Raw genomic sequence first — 13,609 nt, forward strand, 5'->3', positions numbered from 1 at the left:
AAATTGAAAAACAAAACACCTTTATTTAGTTATCACTGAATTTGCGAACACAGAAAGGAGTAGAAAATCTAACACCACTTCATCACACAGGCTCATGGAGAGTGCTGACCCCAAGGCTCCATGGGCAGCTTGACTAAAGCATCCCAGGCAAGCCTGCCTCCCCAGTCCTGGCTGGCCCACCTGTCCTGTGGGAGACTGGCCCAGATGTGTCCAAGGGCCCCTGCAGCTCTTCTGAGGCCATGCTGTCTCCACACGGGCTGAGCTTTGTGAGACACGACTGGTGAGACTGATGGGAGACGGGACAGGCTGTGGCACGTGGCAGGCAGCGGGCCTTGGCCTAGGGCTGGGCCGTCCTCAGGGAGAGCTGTTTGTCTGAGGCCACGTGTTATGGGGCAGGGAGGGTGACCGGCCTGGGCAGGGACTCAGCTGGGGCAGAACCAGAACATCGCTCTATCTTCATAAACTGAAGGCAGTGGTGGCTGCTGAGCTCCTGCAGAGGGGCAGAGACCCTTGGCATCTGGCCCTGCAGGCCCCTGTCCTCCAGGAGAGAGTGGCCAGGGCCTGGAAGACTTGAGTTAGAGTCCTGGCCCTGACGTTACCTGCCCTGAGACCTGGGGCAAGTGTTTTCAGCTCACGGGGTCTCAACTCTGTGATCCAGAAAGTGGGACCATATAGCCCCTGCTGCCACCCTCATAGGTTAACACAGTGGAAATGTCATAGCTGGGGCCTTGGCTGTGCCAGGTCATAATTCTCCAGCTGGGGCTCCCACATGCAGTCTTTCCCTTTCTGAGACTCTATTGTCTGGCCTGTGGGGCGAATCCTGGCCTCTCAAGGGTGGGAGGAGTGTGTGAGCCTGGCTCCTGCCGAGTGCTCAGAAAAGTAGTGAGTTGAGATCCTGCCCTTGGCCCCTAGACCTGGAGGCCTCCCCTGGCCCCTGCAGCTCTGCAGGCTACACATTGGTCTCAAGCTCACTGATCTCAATGGTGCAGTGGTCCAGAGAGGTGGCAGCTGGTTCCTCGTCCTGCTCCACCTGGACAGGGATGTGGTGGGGACAGGCAGGGCCCAGGGTCAGCTCTGAGGCCTCCGCCACGCTCTTCACACAGCCATTCTGCTGGGTTGCCACGATCTCCTGGAGGCTCACTGGCTTGGTCTCACGGGGCGGCAGTTTCTGGGGAGGGGAAACAGGCCTTGGTAGCAGCAGGAGGGAGTGAGGTTAGACACCAGGGAAGACTGAAAGAGCAAACCACGTGATTGGTTTTCCTACAGATGTGCTGTGGGACCTTGATATGTCACACACGGCCTCTCTGGGCTCCAGTTCCAATCTGTCCTGCTTCCTTTTGAGGTTGTCTTAGTGGAGAAGTCCAGTGAGGGAACTGGTGGGTCCCCTGCCTATCCACCCCAATGGGAGTGGGACAGCCTGTTACACATAGTTATTGCCATGAAGCCCTGTGCAGACGTACAAATGTTTGCATTGTTGTCGGCAGGATAGAGCGCACCCCCACACTAAGGTACAGGCTCCCTGAGGACAGGGTTTATCTTTCTTTGTTTGCCACTGCTCCTCCCACGATGACGAGTGCTCAACAGCTAGCTGCGAGAGGAATCGGTCACCCCGTGTCCAGATGAGGAGGCAGGGAGGGATTGGCAGAAAGTTGCTCAGCTGGTGAGAAGACCTGCACCCCCATCCCAGCTCCACCCTCCCAACGGCCAGGCTGGGAGGCACTGCTCTCACCTCCACGCCTGTGTCCTGAGCAAAGTCCTTCCGGCAGATGTGGGCCATGATCCCTGCCGCCAGCGCGTCACCCAGCACGTTAATCATGGTGCGAAAACGGTCCCTGGTGAGCCAAGGTGGGCAGTGAGTGGTGGGCACTATTTTAGGTAAGAGGAGCTGGCAGCAGGCAGGGCCCAGCCCAGCAGCACCTGCAGCCGGCAGCCAGGTTGGAGCCTGTGGCAAAGTGCCTTTTCGGTCCTCTCAAGCCTACGGCCCCTGCTCGGGCAAGGCCAAAGCAAGTTGATGCACGGCTGGATTCAGGAACATGTGGACTGTGCCCATGCTCAAAAGGGCCTGGGCTTGGTCTGATGCTCTGCTCTCACCCCCTTGAAATTCTTTATATTTTTGAACAAGGGTAGGCACATTTTCATTTTTAAAAACTGGCCCCCGCAAAGGCTGGTGTCAGTGTGCCAAACCATGGCAGTTCTCCTGGCCCACCCTCAATGCCTGCTGCCTGGGGGATGAGGCAGGTAGGGGGCAAACCCACTCACAGAGCCCAGTCGACAGCGATGATGAGGGTGATGTCGTCAGTGGGAAGTCCCACGGAGGTGAGTACGATGACCATGGTGACGAGCCCAGCCTGGGGGATGCCAGCTGCCCCGATGCTGGCCGCTGTGGCCGTGATGCTGCAGGAGGGGCAGGGAGAGGAAGAGGAGGAGCAGGAGGGGCAGGCCTCGCTGTTGGAGCCCTGGCTCCAGGAAGGAGTCCAGAATGCCAGGGCCTCTGGGGACAGCCATATGGGGCAGGGGTTGTTAGGAATGCCACATCAGGAAGTTCTCAGGGTGGGGGGCACGTCCCTGCTCAAGGTCCTGTGACTCCATGGGCCTCCACCTCTGGTCCCAGTGGAACCTCCTGAGGAGTTTGTAGAAGAGCATGTGCCTGGGGCCACTGCCTCTGTCAGGTTCCAAAAAGCTGACCAGAAATTCAGGTCTTCCACCTGCATGGCTCTGCCCAGCCTCCCTCTGGGCCTGGTTCCTGGGGCCAGACTTGTGCCCTCAGGCTGGCACACAAGGTCTTCCCCACGGCCTCTGACCCTCACCCCAGCACCCTTCCCTCACCTCCAGCCACACTAGCAGTCACCCTCCCCCCGTCCCCTCATCCCACCCCTGGCCTCTGCTCACCCTCTGCCTGCCTTTAGCCCCCTCCCTGCCCTGCATGCCCAGACTGCAGGCCCTCCTCTGGACCTTAGTTCCCATCCTGCTCGGAGCTCCCCCTCTGCAGGGTGACACTGGGGAAGGAGCCCTGAGTCATAGAAGCCAGGCCACATCCCAGCACTAACTTGCCGTGTGGCTAGGAACAAAGCCCTTGCCTCCTCTGCACTTCAGAGACCCCATCAGATCTGAGAGCTCAAGAATCCTGAAGGTCCTTCCGGTGCCCTCCTCTTCCCCGGCCAATCCACCCTGGGTATGGGGTGTCAGGTGTGTACCTGATGGTGATGATCTGGCCGAAGTCCAGCTCATAGTTGTTGACCTGGGCAATGAAGATGGCGGCCACAGCCTCGTAGAGCGCTGTCCCGTCCATGTTGATGGTGGCGCCCACGGGCAGCACAAAGCGGGCAATCCGCCGGTCAATGTGGTTGTTTTCCAGCAGGCACTTGAAGGTGATGGGCAGTGTGGCTGAGCTGTGGGCAGAGGGGCCAGCGCGTGCCTACCACTGTCTCCCAGGGTACTCCGGGGCTCTGGGCTGCCTGCGTGCCAGGGATGGGAAGCTCGTCCCCACCCCAGGCAGCCCACCCATCACGGGGGAGGACAGGCTGAAGGAGCTTTGAAAATGGTCTCAAATGGCATTCTTGGCAAGTGTGTGATCAGTGGCCCAGCCAGACCTGCCCAAGCCTAGGCCCCAGAGACCCCCCACCAGCCGCACAGGTCAGGAAAGGAGCCACCATCAGCAGAGCACCTACTATGCGCCAGGCATTGTGCTTTACACACGCTCTTATCTGACCCTCACAGCTTCCTGTGAGGGAGGGGTTTTGAGTCCATTTTACAGATGAAGAAACTGAGGCCCGGAGGGGAGGAGGGGCTGACCCAAAGTCATACTGCTGTGCCAAGCATAAAGTGGCTAACAGTAGGGCTCTGGGGCCGGCCTTGCTGGATTTAGATTCCAGCCTCCTACTAGCCAAGTGGCTCTGGCGGGTTCCTTAACCTGTGTGTGCCTTAGTTTCCTTACTCCAAACAATACCTAGATTACAGAGCTATTAGGGTGATGATTCAACAAGAAAGCGCTTAGAGCAGTATCTGGCACATTGCAGGCAGTCAGTGGTAGCCACTACTGTCATTGTTACTGTCTCTGTTACTAGAGCTCCTGGTGGCCGTGCTGAGACTAAAACTCAGGTTGGTTTGGCCACAGTGCCCTTCCTTTCCCACAGGCCACTGCCTGGGGAGCCCACGTCCATTTTCCAGAGCCTGCGATGATCTCCCCAGATGTGCTGGGCCCGCGGCTGTGGTTTCTGCCAAGCAGGAGATGGCCAAGGGCTGCTGGCTCCAGCAGGGCTTGGCCTGTGGTATGGGAGCTGGCAGCCATTGGGACTTTGCCTTTCCTTTCCACCTCCTGGCTCTGCCCTGCGTGGAGGTTCCTGGACGAGGCTTCTGGGGGCTTTTCCTCACTGGGGCCCTGCTCCTCCTAAGTTTTGTGTGAGGTACTTCTGCTGCCAAGGGTGGGGGCCCTCACTCCCATTTGACAGATTGGGAAGCTGAGGCCCAGAGAAGAGAAAGCAGTAAGGGCTGGAAGGGAGAATGAGGCTCTGAAGAGACATGGGCCTGAGCTCAGGCGAGTCCTCCACGTGGAGCTTGGACATATGCTGTGGGGAGAACCACCCTTTCTTCACAGAGTATGTAGAGCACTTTCTCCTCCTTGGTAGACAGACGGGTGGGTTTGCATGCCTCCAACTCTGCTTCTGCACTCAACTGTGGGCCGGGATCCTTGAGAGCAGATGCCACCTCATAGGCTAGCCTTCGTGCCCCTAGTGAGTTATCTCCACTAATTCCCATGCAACCCTTAGAGGCAGAGACCACCCTGATCCCCAAACTGCATATGAGGAAATTGGTGCCCAGGGAGGTTAAGTGACTTGCCCACAGCCACACAGCCAATGGGCGGTGGAACCATGATTCAAATCCCCACTGGTGAGTTACACTGTCAAGGCTGGGACAGGGCATCCAGCCAGGATGTCCCCGCAGCCGTGGACAGGCCAAGACCCTAAACAACACAGGGCCTGACTCCAACGGGAGCACCGTATGGCAGCAAAAGGCAACAGCCATTGCAGATTCATCGCCCATCAGCTGTCCCAACCCCAAGATGTGTGGAAGCCACTGCCATGTGGACTGAGTTCACCTTAGGGATGCAGGCAGTTGGGGAGGGGAAGGCCTTAAGAAGCCATCAGGGCTTTCTGCCATTCAGGCCGGTGGGGCCTCAAGCAATGCATTTCAAAAATTGGTCTCATTTACCACTGTCCATAGCTACCCCCAAGTTTGTGAAGTGGGCCATACTGAACTTTCCATGGTTCTATGGCTATGGACAAGTGATGGCTGGACAGATGAACGGAGTTCAGCTGCCAGCATCACTCCACCCTGCCCGTCACCCAGGGCTACCTGGAGGAGGTGGCCAGCGCAATGAGCAGGGCCTGGAGGACGCCTCGGATAAAGACAATGGGGTTCTTTTTGGTGATGAAGAAGTAGAGCAGGGGCAGGATGAAGAGGCCATGGACCACCAGCCCACACACCACAGTGACCGCGTAGAAACCCAGCTTCTTTCTGACTGCTGTGGGGTCGTCCATCTCCAGGATCTTGCCGGCGATGAGGAACACAATGCCAAAGGGGAAGTACCTGGGGGCAGGCGGCCAGTTCAGTGCCGGGCAGGCGAGGGTCCCGGGCAGTCCTGGCACGGCATCACTGCCCCCTGGCCGCCCGGGGATCCTGTGAGGACTGAATGGGACTCTGTACCAAGGTGCCCAGTACATGTGGCCTCATTAATACCACGACGCTCAACCAGTCCAACCCGCACAACCTCTGGCCCCCCTCCTTGCCTTCCCGTCCAGGTCTCTGAGGAGGGCCCCCGCCCTCAGCAGGCCCTCATTTCAGCCCAGCGGTGCCACAGACTTCACGCGTGACCCGGGGCGGGCCTCTGCGTTTCCCCATCGAAACTGTACAAGGTCGGACTAGAAGATTCCTAAGGCCTGAGCTCTGAACCAAGGAGTGGCAGCTGGTTCTCACTTCCAGTGTTTCCCTTCTCCAAAAGCTAAGCTGATGAGACTCCATGGGATGGGGAAACTGGGCCAGGAGAGCAAGGCCACGCTTAGCTTGTAACTGTCCTCCAGTGGGCCTGATCGGGCCAGAAATGGCAGGCCCGGGGCTGGAACTAGACCTCGTCAGGGCTGGGCCGGGGGATGCAGGGCAGAATGTGGCCAGGGCTGAGCCTCCAGGGCAGGAAAGCAGTGGAAGGGGCCGTGGTATCCCTCCATCTTCCCAGGGCAGGGCTGAAAGGGGGTGGGGTGAAGGTGGAAGAGGACACTTCTGCCCCCAGTGAGGCTTACCACACAGCCACCGCCACAATCTTCATGACGGACTCATTGAGGCACTGGCAGAAGCTGACTAGAGGGGTCCCATTGTCCCCCATGCGGCCCAGCATGATGCCTGCAGGGGCAGAGACACACAAGCATGTCACAGAGGCCGCACACCGAGGCACAGGCACGCACCACAGTGGCATGTGCCAGCACACGCTGGTGGCAGCAGGGACAGACCTGCGCGCACATGTGGGCCTCGGGCCTTGGCTGAATTCCCAGCAGCCTTGGATCAAGCACAGTGCTTCCCTGCACCCTCTCCTCTCCTTCTCCTGGGCCTCTACTGCTGGACCAGGGCTCTCATCTCATCCTCCTCTCTAATCCATAAAAATGTTCCCTGCCAACCCCCCATGCAATGACTTCATGAACACTCCCACCATAACCAAGATCCCCCCTGCTTCAGGCCCCGATTGATCTGACCTCTGTCAACACCTCCCACCTCCATCTGGCCCTGCTTTTCACCTCCTCGCTATGCTCTGGCATCACTGGCCTCCTTTACGTTTCTAGAATACGTCAAGCTTTTCACTGCCTCAGGGCCCTCGCCCATGTAGGTCCTGGTGCCTGAAACCCTGGCTGCCCAGCTCCTCACATGGCCTGGAGGCCTGTCCCCCTCTCCCCTTGGCAAACTCTCCATTTATTCTTCTCTGTATCATGTCTTTCTGATCCCTTTATATCACTTATTACAACTTATAAGTGTTATTTTCTGGTTGTCTGTTATTATTATTATTTTTTTTTTCTGTCTCCTCCAATAGAAGGTTAGCTCCATGAGGGAAAGAACTGTATCTCCTTAGCTGGCACGTTGTAGGTGCTCAACAATAATCACTGAATGAATGAACGAACAAATGAATGAATAATAAAGGCTTTCCCGGAGCCCCTGTCATTCTCTTACTTGGGGAGTGTTCGTGTGTGTACTATTCCCCAGGTGAGCTCTGTGCAGTTGGGCGCCATCAGGCCACTCCTGAAACGGTGACAAGTGACAGCTGTCCCTTCTGGTGACACAAAAATGGAGAGCAAAACACACTCTGTGGCTGTCCTTAGAAAGCTTACCGGCAGTGTGCTTGGAGGGGCTCATCACCTGACTCAGCCAGGGAGAAGCAGGGAAGGGATTTGAACCCTGGCTCATGTGACTCCAGAGAGAGGCTCTTTCCTGCCCCAGGAAGCCCTGAACTCACACTATCCGCAGAACAGCTACCACATGGTGATGGGATGACATGGGGGCCCTGCTGGTATGGGCGGGAGAGGCCCAAGTTGAAGGTGATACAACCTAGCCCTTGCCCATAGGGCCTGTGGAAGCCTGGCTGAGCTGAGACCCAGGTCCCCTGCCAGCTCTGTCCCTCCTCCCAGGCTATTCCCACCCGAACCAGGAGACACATAAGGGCTCAGGCTGGCTGGGCGCCTGTGTGCCGGGGACCCAGGGTCTGGTGGCAGTCCTCCTGCAACAGTCCCGGCCAATGGGGCCTTAGTATCAGCCACGTCCCAACACCAGGGACGAGATGGGAAAGGAGGTTGTGTCGTGGGGACCCAAGAAAGCCGCATTCGGAGCAGCTGTGCAGGTGTGTCTGCTCACACTCAGATGTGGGCACACACAGATGCAGGTCCAAATGGAAGTGGACACACACAGGCATAGGCACGTGCTGACTTGGGCACACATACACGAACATATACACACTGACACATAGACAGTGACACACATCCAGGAAACAGTGAGTCAGAGGGTCTCAGGGTTTCTTTTGCTCTGCCAACAGAGGTCCTGTTTATATGTTCCCACCCCTAAGAGAGGCAGTGGCTGGGGAGGAGTGGGAATATCCAGTATTGGGGACTGATTGCCAGATGTGCTGTGAGAGCCTCCAAACACCGTCCTGTCACATGCTCGGGTCCCTGAGGCCCTAGCCCCTCTGCATGCCCGACATTTGGGCCAAGACGATTAGAGCTCCGTTACCCACCATGGTCAGTCCATTCCCAGCCATCTACCCATCTCTCCAGCAGGTTTTCCTGCATGCCTGCTCTCTCCAGTCAGTGTGGTGGGCTGTGGGGATAAATGGGGAACAAGCCAGGCCCGTCACTGCCTGCATGGAGCTTACGCCTGCTTCTGTGTAGACGCTAAACAGTTACAGAAACAGTTAGATAACTGCAATGCGGTCAAACGTTTAAGGAGTAACAAAGAGCACCTGAGCAGTCTGGGGGCGTTAGGAAGACTTTCCCGAGGATGTGATGCTTGCGAAGACCACAGTCCCCCTGCAAGGAGGGGAAGGTGCAGGGGGAGAGGAAGGGGCAGGGGCAGCCAGGCTGGGGGAGTGGGAAGATCTTTGGAGAGGCACCTTCCTGGAACCGAAAGGCAGCATGGCTGGGGGAAGAGAGCAGGACCAGAGAAGCCGGGAGGCAGGCTGGTCAGATCACACAGAGCTCTGCAGGCCGTGTACAGAGTTCGGGACCCCTTTCCAAGTGCAGTGGAGAGCCACTGCAGGACTTTGTGAGCCCGTGAGGAGGACACACCAGGACAGGGACCCTTCAGGAGGCTCTTGCAGAAACCAGGTGAGAGGTGAACTGTGGTGGCCCCGAACTGTGATGCTGGCAGTGAGCAGAGGGAAATGTGGGCTTGGAGAGAAGTTTCGGAAGCAGACCTGACAGATTTGGATGCGGGCCAGGCAGAGGTAGAGGCAGAAAACAGCCCCCAGATTTCCTGCATGAGCAACCAGTAGGGCAGTGAGAAGAAAACCTTGTGGACAAGTCAGAGAGGGAGGAGAGGCCCTCGCCAGGACCTTGGCCAGGGTGAAGAGGGAGGTAGATGCCAATTTTAGAATAAGACTCACAATGACCTTTGATAGCCTAGAAGGCCAAGACAGGGACTGACCAGCTAGATTGTTCTGGATGGCTTGTCTCCAAGAAGGAAAAGGGTTGTGTGTGTGTGTGTGTGTGTGTGTGTGTGTGTGTGTGTATTGGTGATGGTGGTGAGGGCACTGTTGGCAGAGGCATAGCCATAGGTTTTGTGGGATCCGAAGCTTATACTGTTTGGGGGCTCTCTTTAAGAAAAAGAATAATTTTTTGTTTCGTTTTGTTTTGTTTTGTTTTGTTTTGTTGTTAAAAGGTACAGGAAGGCCTTTGCTAGTGAGGCCTCACCACTTCGTGGTGATAGCCTATGGTTGAAGGTCTTGGCAAGAAGAGTAGCAAAGGGGAGGGTGTGGTCAAGGAGGCCAACTGTGGGCCCTGAGAAATGACACACACTTGTCTGAGGACAGAGTTGACCAGTGGGGAGCCCCTGTGGTTGGAAATGGAAGGGAGAAATGAGGACTTTAATGAGACAGTGATGGATGATAGATTTTCAGGTTTTTCCTGTTCTTTATTGTAACCTCCCCCCTCCCCCCCGCCCGCCACCCTGCCCTAGTATCCCCAGACCTCAGTAAAATGGAACAGGCTGCTGGGAGGAAACCTGAGGCATGGTCTTCTTTAAGGGAGAGGAAACTAGCACCCAGGAGTGGAGAATTCCAAGTGAGGAATGCCAGCTTCGACTGGCGTAGGGGAGGGCTGGAGACACCCTTTGGTAATGGAATAGGGACTTGAGCCACTCTACTGGGTAGGAAAGAAAGGAATCACCTGGAAGATGGGAGACTCCAGGTTATTTAGATTAGTGGATGCAGGTTGCAGAGAAGGGTAGATGCACGAAGGGACTGGCTCCCGGCCACTGCCGGGGAGGGGAGGAAGCACATACCCATGGTGGCAGAGAAGATGACGATGCCCAGCACGTTCATGCCATCGGTGGTGTCAGGCTCTGACTTGTAAACAACCTCGGGTGGCGGGGTCAGGTCCAGGGCAAAGTTCTGAACATGAGAGCCGTTCTCTTCCTGGACCCCGTAGATGAGGATCTGCCGAGGAGGGGCCTCCTCTGATGCCATCTTGGGGGATTTGACAACGGGGGTAGTCTTGGTACGGTACTAGTGGGCGACACCCCAACCAGGAAGGAGTCAGGACCAAATATTGCTATTAATATCATCAGCAACAACAATAATATCTTGGAGGCACATTTGTATATAGTCGAGAACTATTTGATGGACGATAATCCTGTGAGGTAGGCAGGAGTATCATCAAGATTTTACCAGAAAGAAAACTGGGATTCCGTCATCCAAGTACGCCCTACCCAGCCATGCTTCTATTAGTCCCTTCCACCCTCTCCTTCCTTCTATGCATCATCACACCCAACTGGGATCCCCTCTAACCATCTCCTCTTCTACCCAGATAATTTTCTATTCACCCATCTATCCCTTCCAAACATCATTTTCCAACCACCTAATAGCCAGCCAGCCCTGCCTGCCACTGATGGAAACTTGGGCCTTCTATTTGAAAAGCTCACGTTGCCCCAAGCCTTCTGGAGGAGAAGACGTCCCAGCTGCAAAGCCCTGAGCCTCCATGCTGTCTACCTTTCCTCCTCTGCCCCAGGGAATCCTCATTCCTCAGGCACTGGGAGTCCAAACAAGGGAAATTTCTAGCCTCCTAACACCACAGTATCAATAAGGTAAGCCTTCTGGGGCACAGGGTGGTGTGGAGAAACCAGTTAGGAAATATATGGGACCAGAAGTTTCTGTGCTTCAGTTTCTTCATCTGTAAAATGGGGGTCACAATACTATCTGGCTCGTTTGAATAAATGAGGCAACACACGTAAAGTGTTTACAGCAGTGCCTGGCATATGGTGGCCTTATGTGGCCATTACTGCTGTTATTACCGCCACCACTACCGTCAGCATTCCAACATTGGACTTTCTGTGTTGGATGCCAGGGATACGAAGATGAACCAGATGTGAATTCTGCTCTGAGAGCTTTGGGGAGGGAGTGACTTACTTTGCTTCAGAGGATCAGACAGCTTCACAAAGAAGGGGATATTTGAGTTGGGTCTTGAAGGATGGGTAGGAGTTTGCCAAAAGAAAAAAGGGCATTCCAGGCAGGTATGAAGCAAAGGAACATTCACTCTTTCTCTCTCACACCTTCAATAATTTCCCGTCACTGTTGGAATAAAACCCAAACTCCCTGGCCTACCATTTGGGGCCCTTCACTATCTGGCTTATTTCATAGATAAAGACCCAGGAGATTAGGAAAGATAGAGAGATTAGCTCAAGATTTCACCACTCCTTATTTTGGAGCCTCCTATCCAACCCTCAACCTCCTCCTTTGTGTCCCCAGTCCCCAGTCCCCACTGCAGGGCCTAGCACAGGCAAGGGGGTCAGGAAATGCTCGCTGGATTGTCAACTAAGCAGCCAACATTTTACAAGGGGAAAAGCATTAGAAGTTATTAGAAGGGCAGACAAAAATTTGTGCACAAGGATATTTACCATAATTTCTAAAAATGGAAAAACTTTGAAAACAACCTAAAAGCCTACCAAAAGGGGCATGGTAATAAAGTATAGCCTGGCCTTATAACGGGCTCTTGTCTCACTGCAAATATTGTATTTTAAAGAAATGCTTAATAACCAGAGAAAATGCTCATGATGTAATGGGAGTGGGGAAAAGCAAGACACACACTGTCTATGCACCATTAACCCAATTTTATTTTTCTAAAGCATATTTATGCAGAGAAATAAGACTAAAAGTGTACCAACTACTGTCACTGTTGCTTGGTGCTGGAACAAGAGATGATTTTATTTTCTTCTTCGTATTTTTTAGTATTTTCCTAACATTTTACACTGAACATCGTTACTATTCTTATTATGGGGGAAAAGGATTCTTTTTAAAAAGAAACAGAAAACAGGCTTAGAAGCCAGACAGACCCGGGTTTTCCTACCAGCGCCATCATTTACTGGTGGTACAACCTTGGGCAGATCTTTTAATCCTTCTGTGCCTCAGTTTCCTCATCTGGGAGAGGAGCTGGCACACTGAGGGCAGGGTTACTGTGAGGACTGACTGAGACAGTGGGCGTGAGCATGGGTGTAAACCTAGAGCACAGTGGCTTCCCCCCACCCTTGTATGTTCTCTTCGTCAGAAGCTGGAACCCAGGGCAGGGGTGTGGCCATGGGAGGCCGTGAGGATCCAGGTCTCCCCACCTGCACTCCTCTCCAGCATCTGGCCCCCAGGAGGCAGGGAGACTTGCTGGGGAAACCTGTCCCTTCCCAGCCTGGCCCAGGCTGGTCCTGCCTGCACCGCTCCATCGCTCTGGGATCCACTTACCTGTTTGAAAGTGGCTTCCACCAGGTTGGCTGGGAACATGTTCCTGGGAAGAGAGTCAGCAGTTGAAGAATTCCACAACCCAGCACAGGAGGGCCTGTGGGGTCATCTGAACACCCCACTTGGCAGGCAAGGCTCTCCGTGACCTAGCCCCACCTCCCTCTCCAGTCTCATCTCTTCCCCACCCCCCAGTACTCAAAGCTCCAAAGGCAATTGCATCCAGTTCCCTAGAAACACTGCACACTTCTCCAGCAGCCGGCCCTTCGTCTACACTGTTCCTTCTGCCTAGAATGTCCTTCCTGCTTCTCTGGCTAACTCGTACTCCAATTAATCAGAGGCCAAGCCTTCTCTGATTGCTGGCCGACTCCGTGGGCCTTCCCTTGTGGATCACCTGTGCTCCAGCCTGCTGCAGTGTGGCACTGGCTCAGGGGTCTGCCTCTCCCACAGATTAGGCCTCCTTGAAAACTCAGTTGTTCGTATCTTATCTGTGCTGCACAACACATGACTTGGCACATGAATGAGATCATAATTCTTGTTAACATTGTTTTCATAAAGCTAAAGGAGGAGGGTGCTTGTCCTATCAGATATGAACACCTTCTGTAAAGATATAATTTTAAAGTGCAGTATTGGGGCGCCTGGGTGGCTCAGTCAGTTAAGTGTCTGACCCTAGCTCAGGTCATGATCTCGCGGTCCGTGAGTTCGAGCCCCGCGTCGGGCTCTGTGCTGACCGCTCAGAGCATGGAGCCTGCTTCGGATTCTGTCTCCTTCTCTCTCTGCCTCTCCCCTGTTCACACTGTCTCTCTCTCTTAAAGTGCAATATTGACACAGCTGTCAACAGAAAAACCAATAGAACAGAACCTATAGCCCAGAAACAGAACCATCTAAATACTTCATTTAAAAAAAAAAAAAAGTGTATTTATTTTTTTTTTAAGTAATCTCTACACCCAACACGGGGCTTGAACCCACAACCCCAAGATTAAGAGTCCCACGCTCTTCCAACTGAGCCAGCCAGGTGCCCCTAAGTACTTCATTTTTGATAAAAGTTGCTTCACAGATCAGTGAGGAAAGGAAGGATTTATTATAGAGCACTGTGTGGCCAATCAACTATTAAAAGAAAACAACAACTTAGAATCCCTATTTATA

At 54.4% G+C, this 13,609-nt stretch overlaps 1 protein-coding gene across 15 annotated transcripts in view; it reads right to left on the reverse strand.

Moving 5' to 3' along the window:
• Nucleotides 1-3: 3 nt before the first annotated feature.
• Nucleotides 4-13,609, reverse strand: part of SLC1A7 (solute carrier family 1 member 7) — an 80,477-nt gene continuing 66,871 nt past the window's right edge. For 9 of the 15 annotated variants that reach the window (XM_040470289.1, XM_040470287.1, XM_040470277.1 and 6 more), the window contains 8 exons: nt 12,470-12,512; nt 10,027-10,249; nt 6,294-6,393; nt 5,353-5,586; nt 3,195-3,389; nt 2,260-2,394; nt 1,730-1,832; nt 4-1,168 (listed from right to left, as the gene is read on the reverse strand). In XM_040470289.1, coding sequence (XP_040326223.1) covers nt 950-1,168; nt 1,730-1,832; nt 2,260-2,394; nt 3,195-3,389; nt 5,353-5,586; nt 6,294-6,393; nt 10,027-10,249; nt 12,470-12,512 — 1,252 coding nt within the window. In that variant the 3' untranslated portion in view covers nt 4-949. Of the gene's footprint in view, nt 1,188-1,729; nt 1,833-2,259; nt 2,621-3,194; nt 3,390-5,352; nt 5,587-6,293; nt 6,394-10,026; nt 10,250-12,469; nt 12,513-13,609 lie in introns of those variants that run through there. The other 6 variants (XM_040470286.1, XM_040470290.1, XM_040470282.1 and 3 more) reach the window with 5 other exon arrangements.

Source organism: Herpailurus yagouaroundi, unplaced genomic scaffold, assembly GCF_014898765.1.
Source record: "Herpailurus yagouaroundi ecotype Mexico unplaced genomic scaffold, PumYag 77, whole genome shotgun sequence".
Taxonomy (NCBI): Eukaryota; Metazoa; Chordata; class Mammalia; order Carnivora; family Felidae; genus Herpailurus; species Herpailurus yagouaroundi.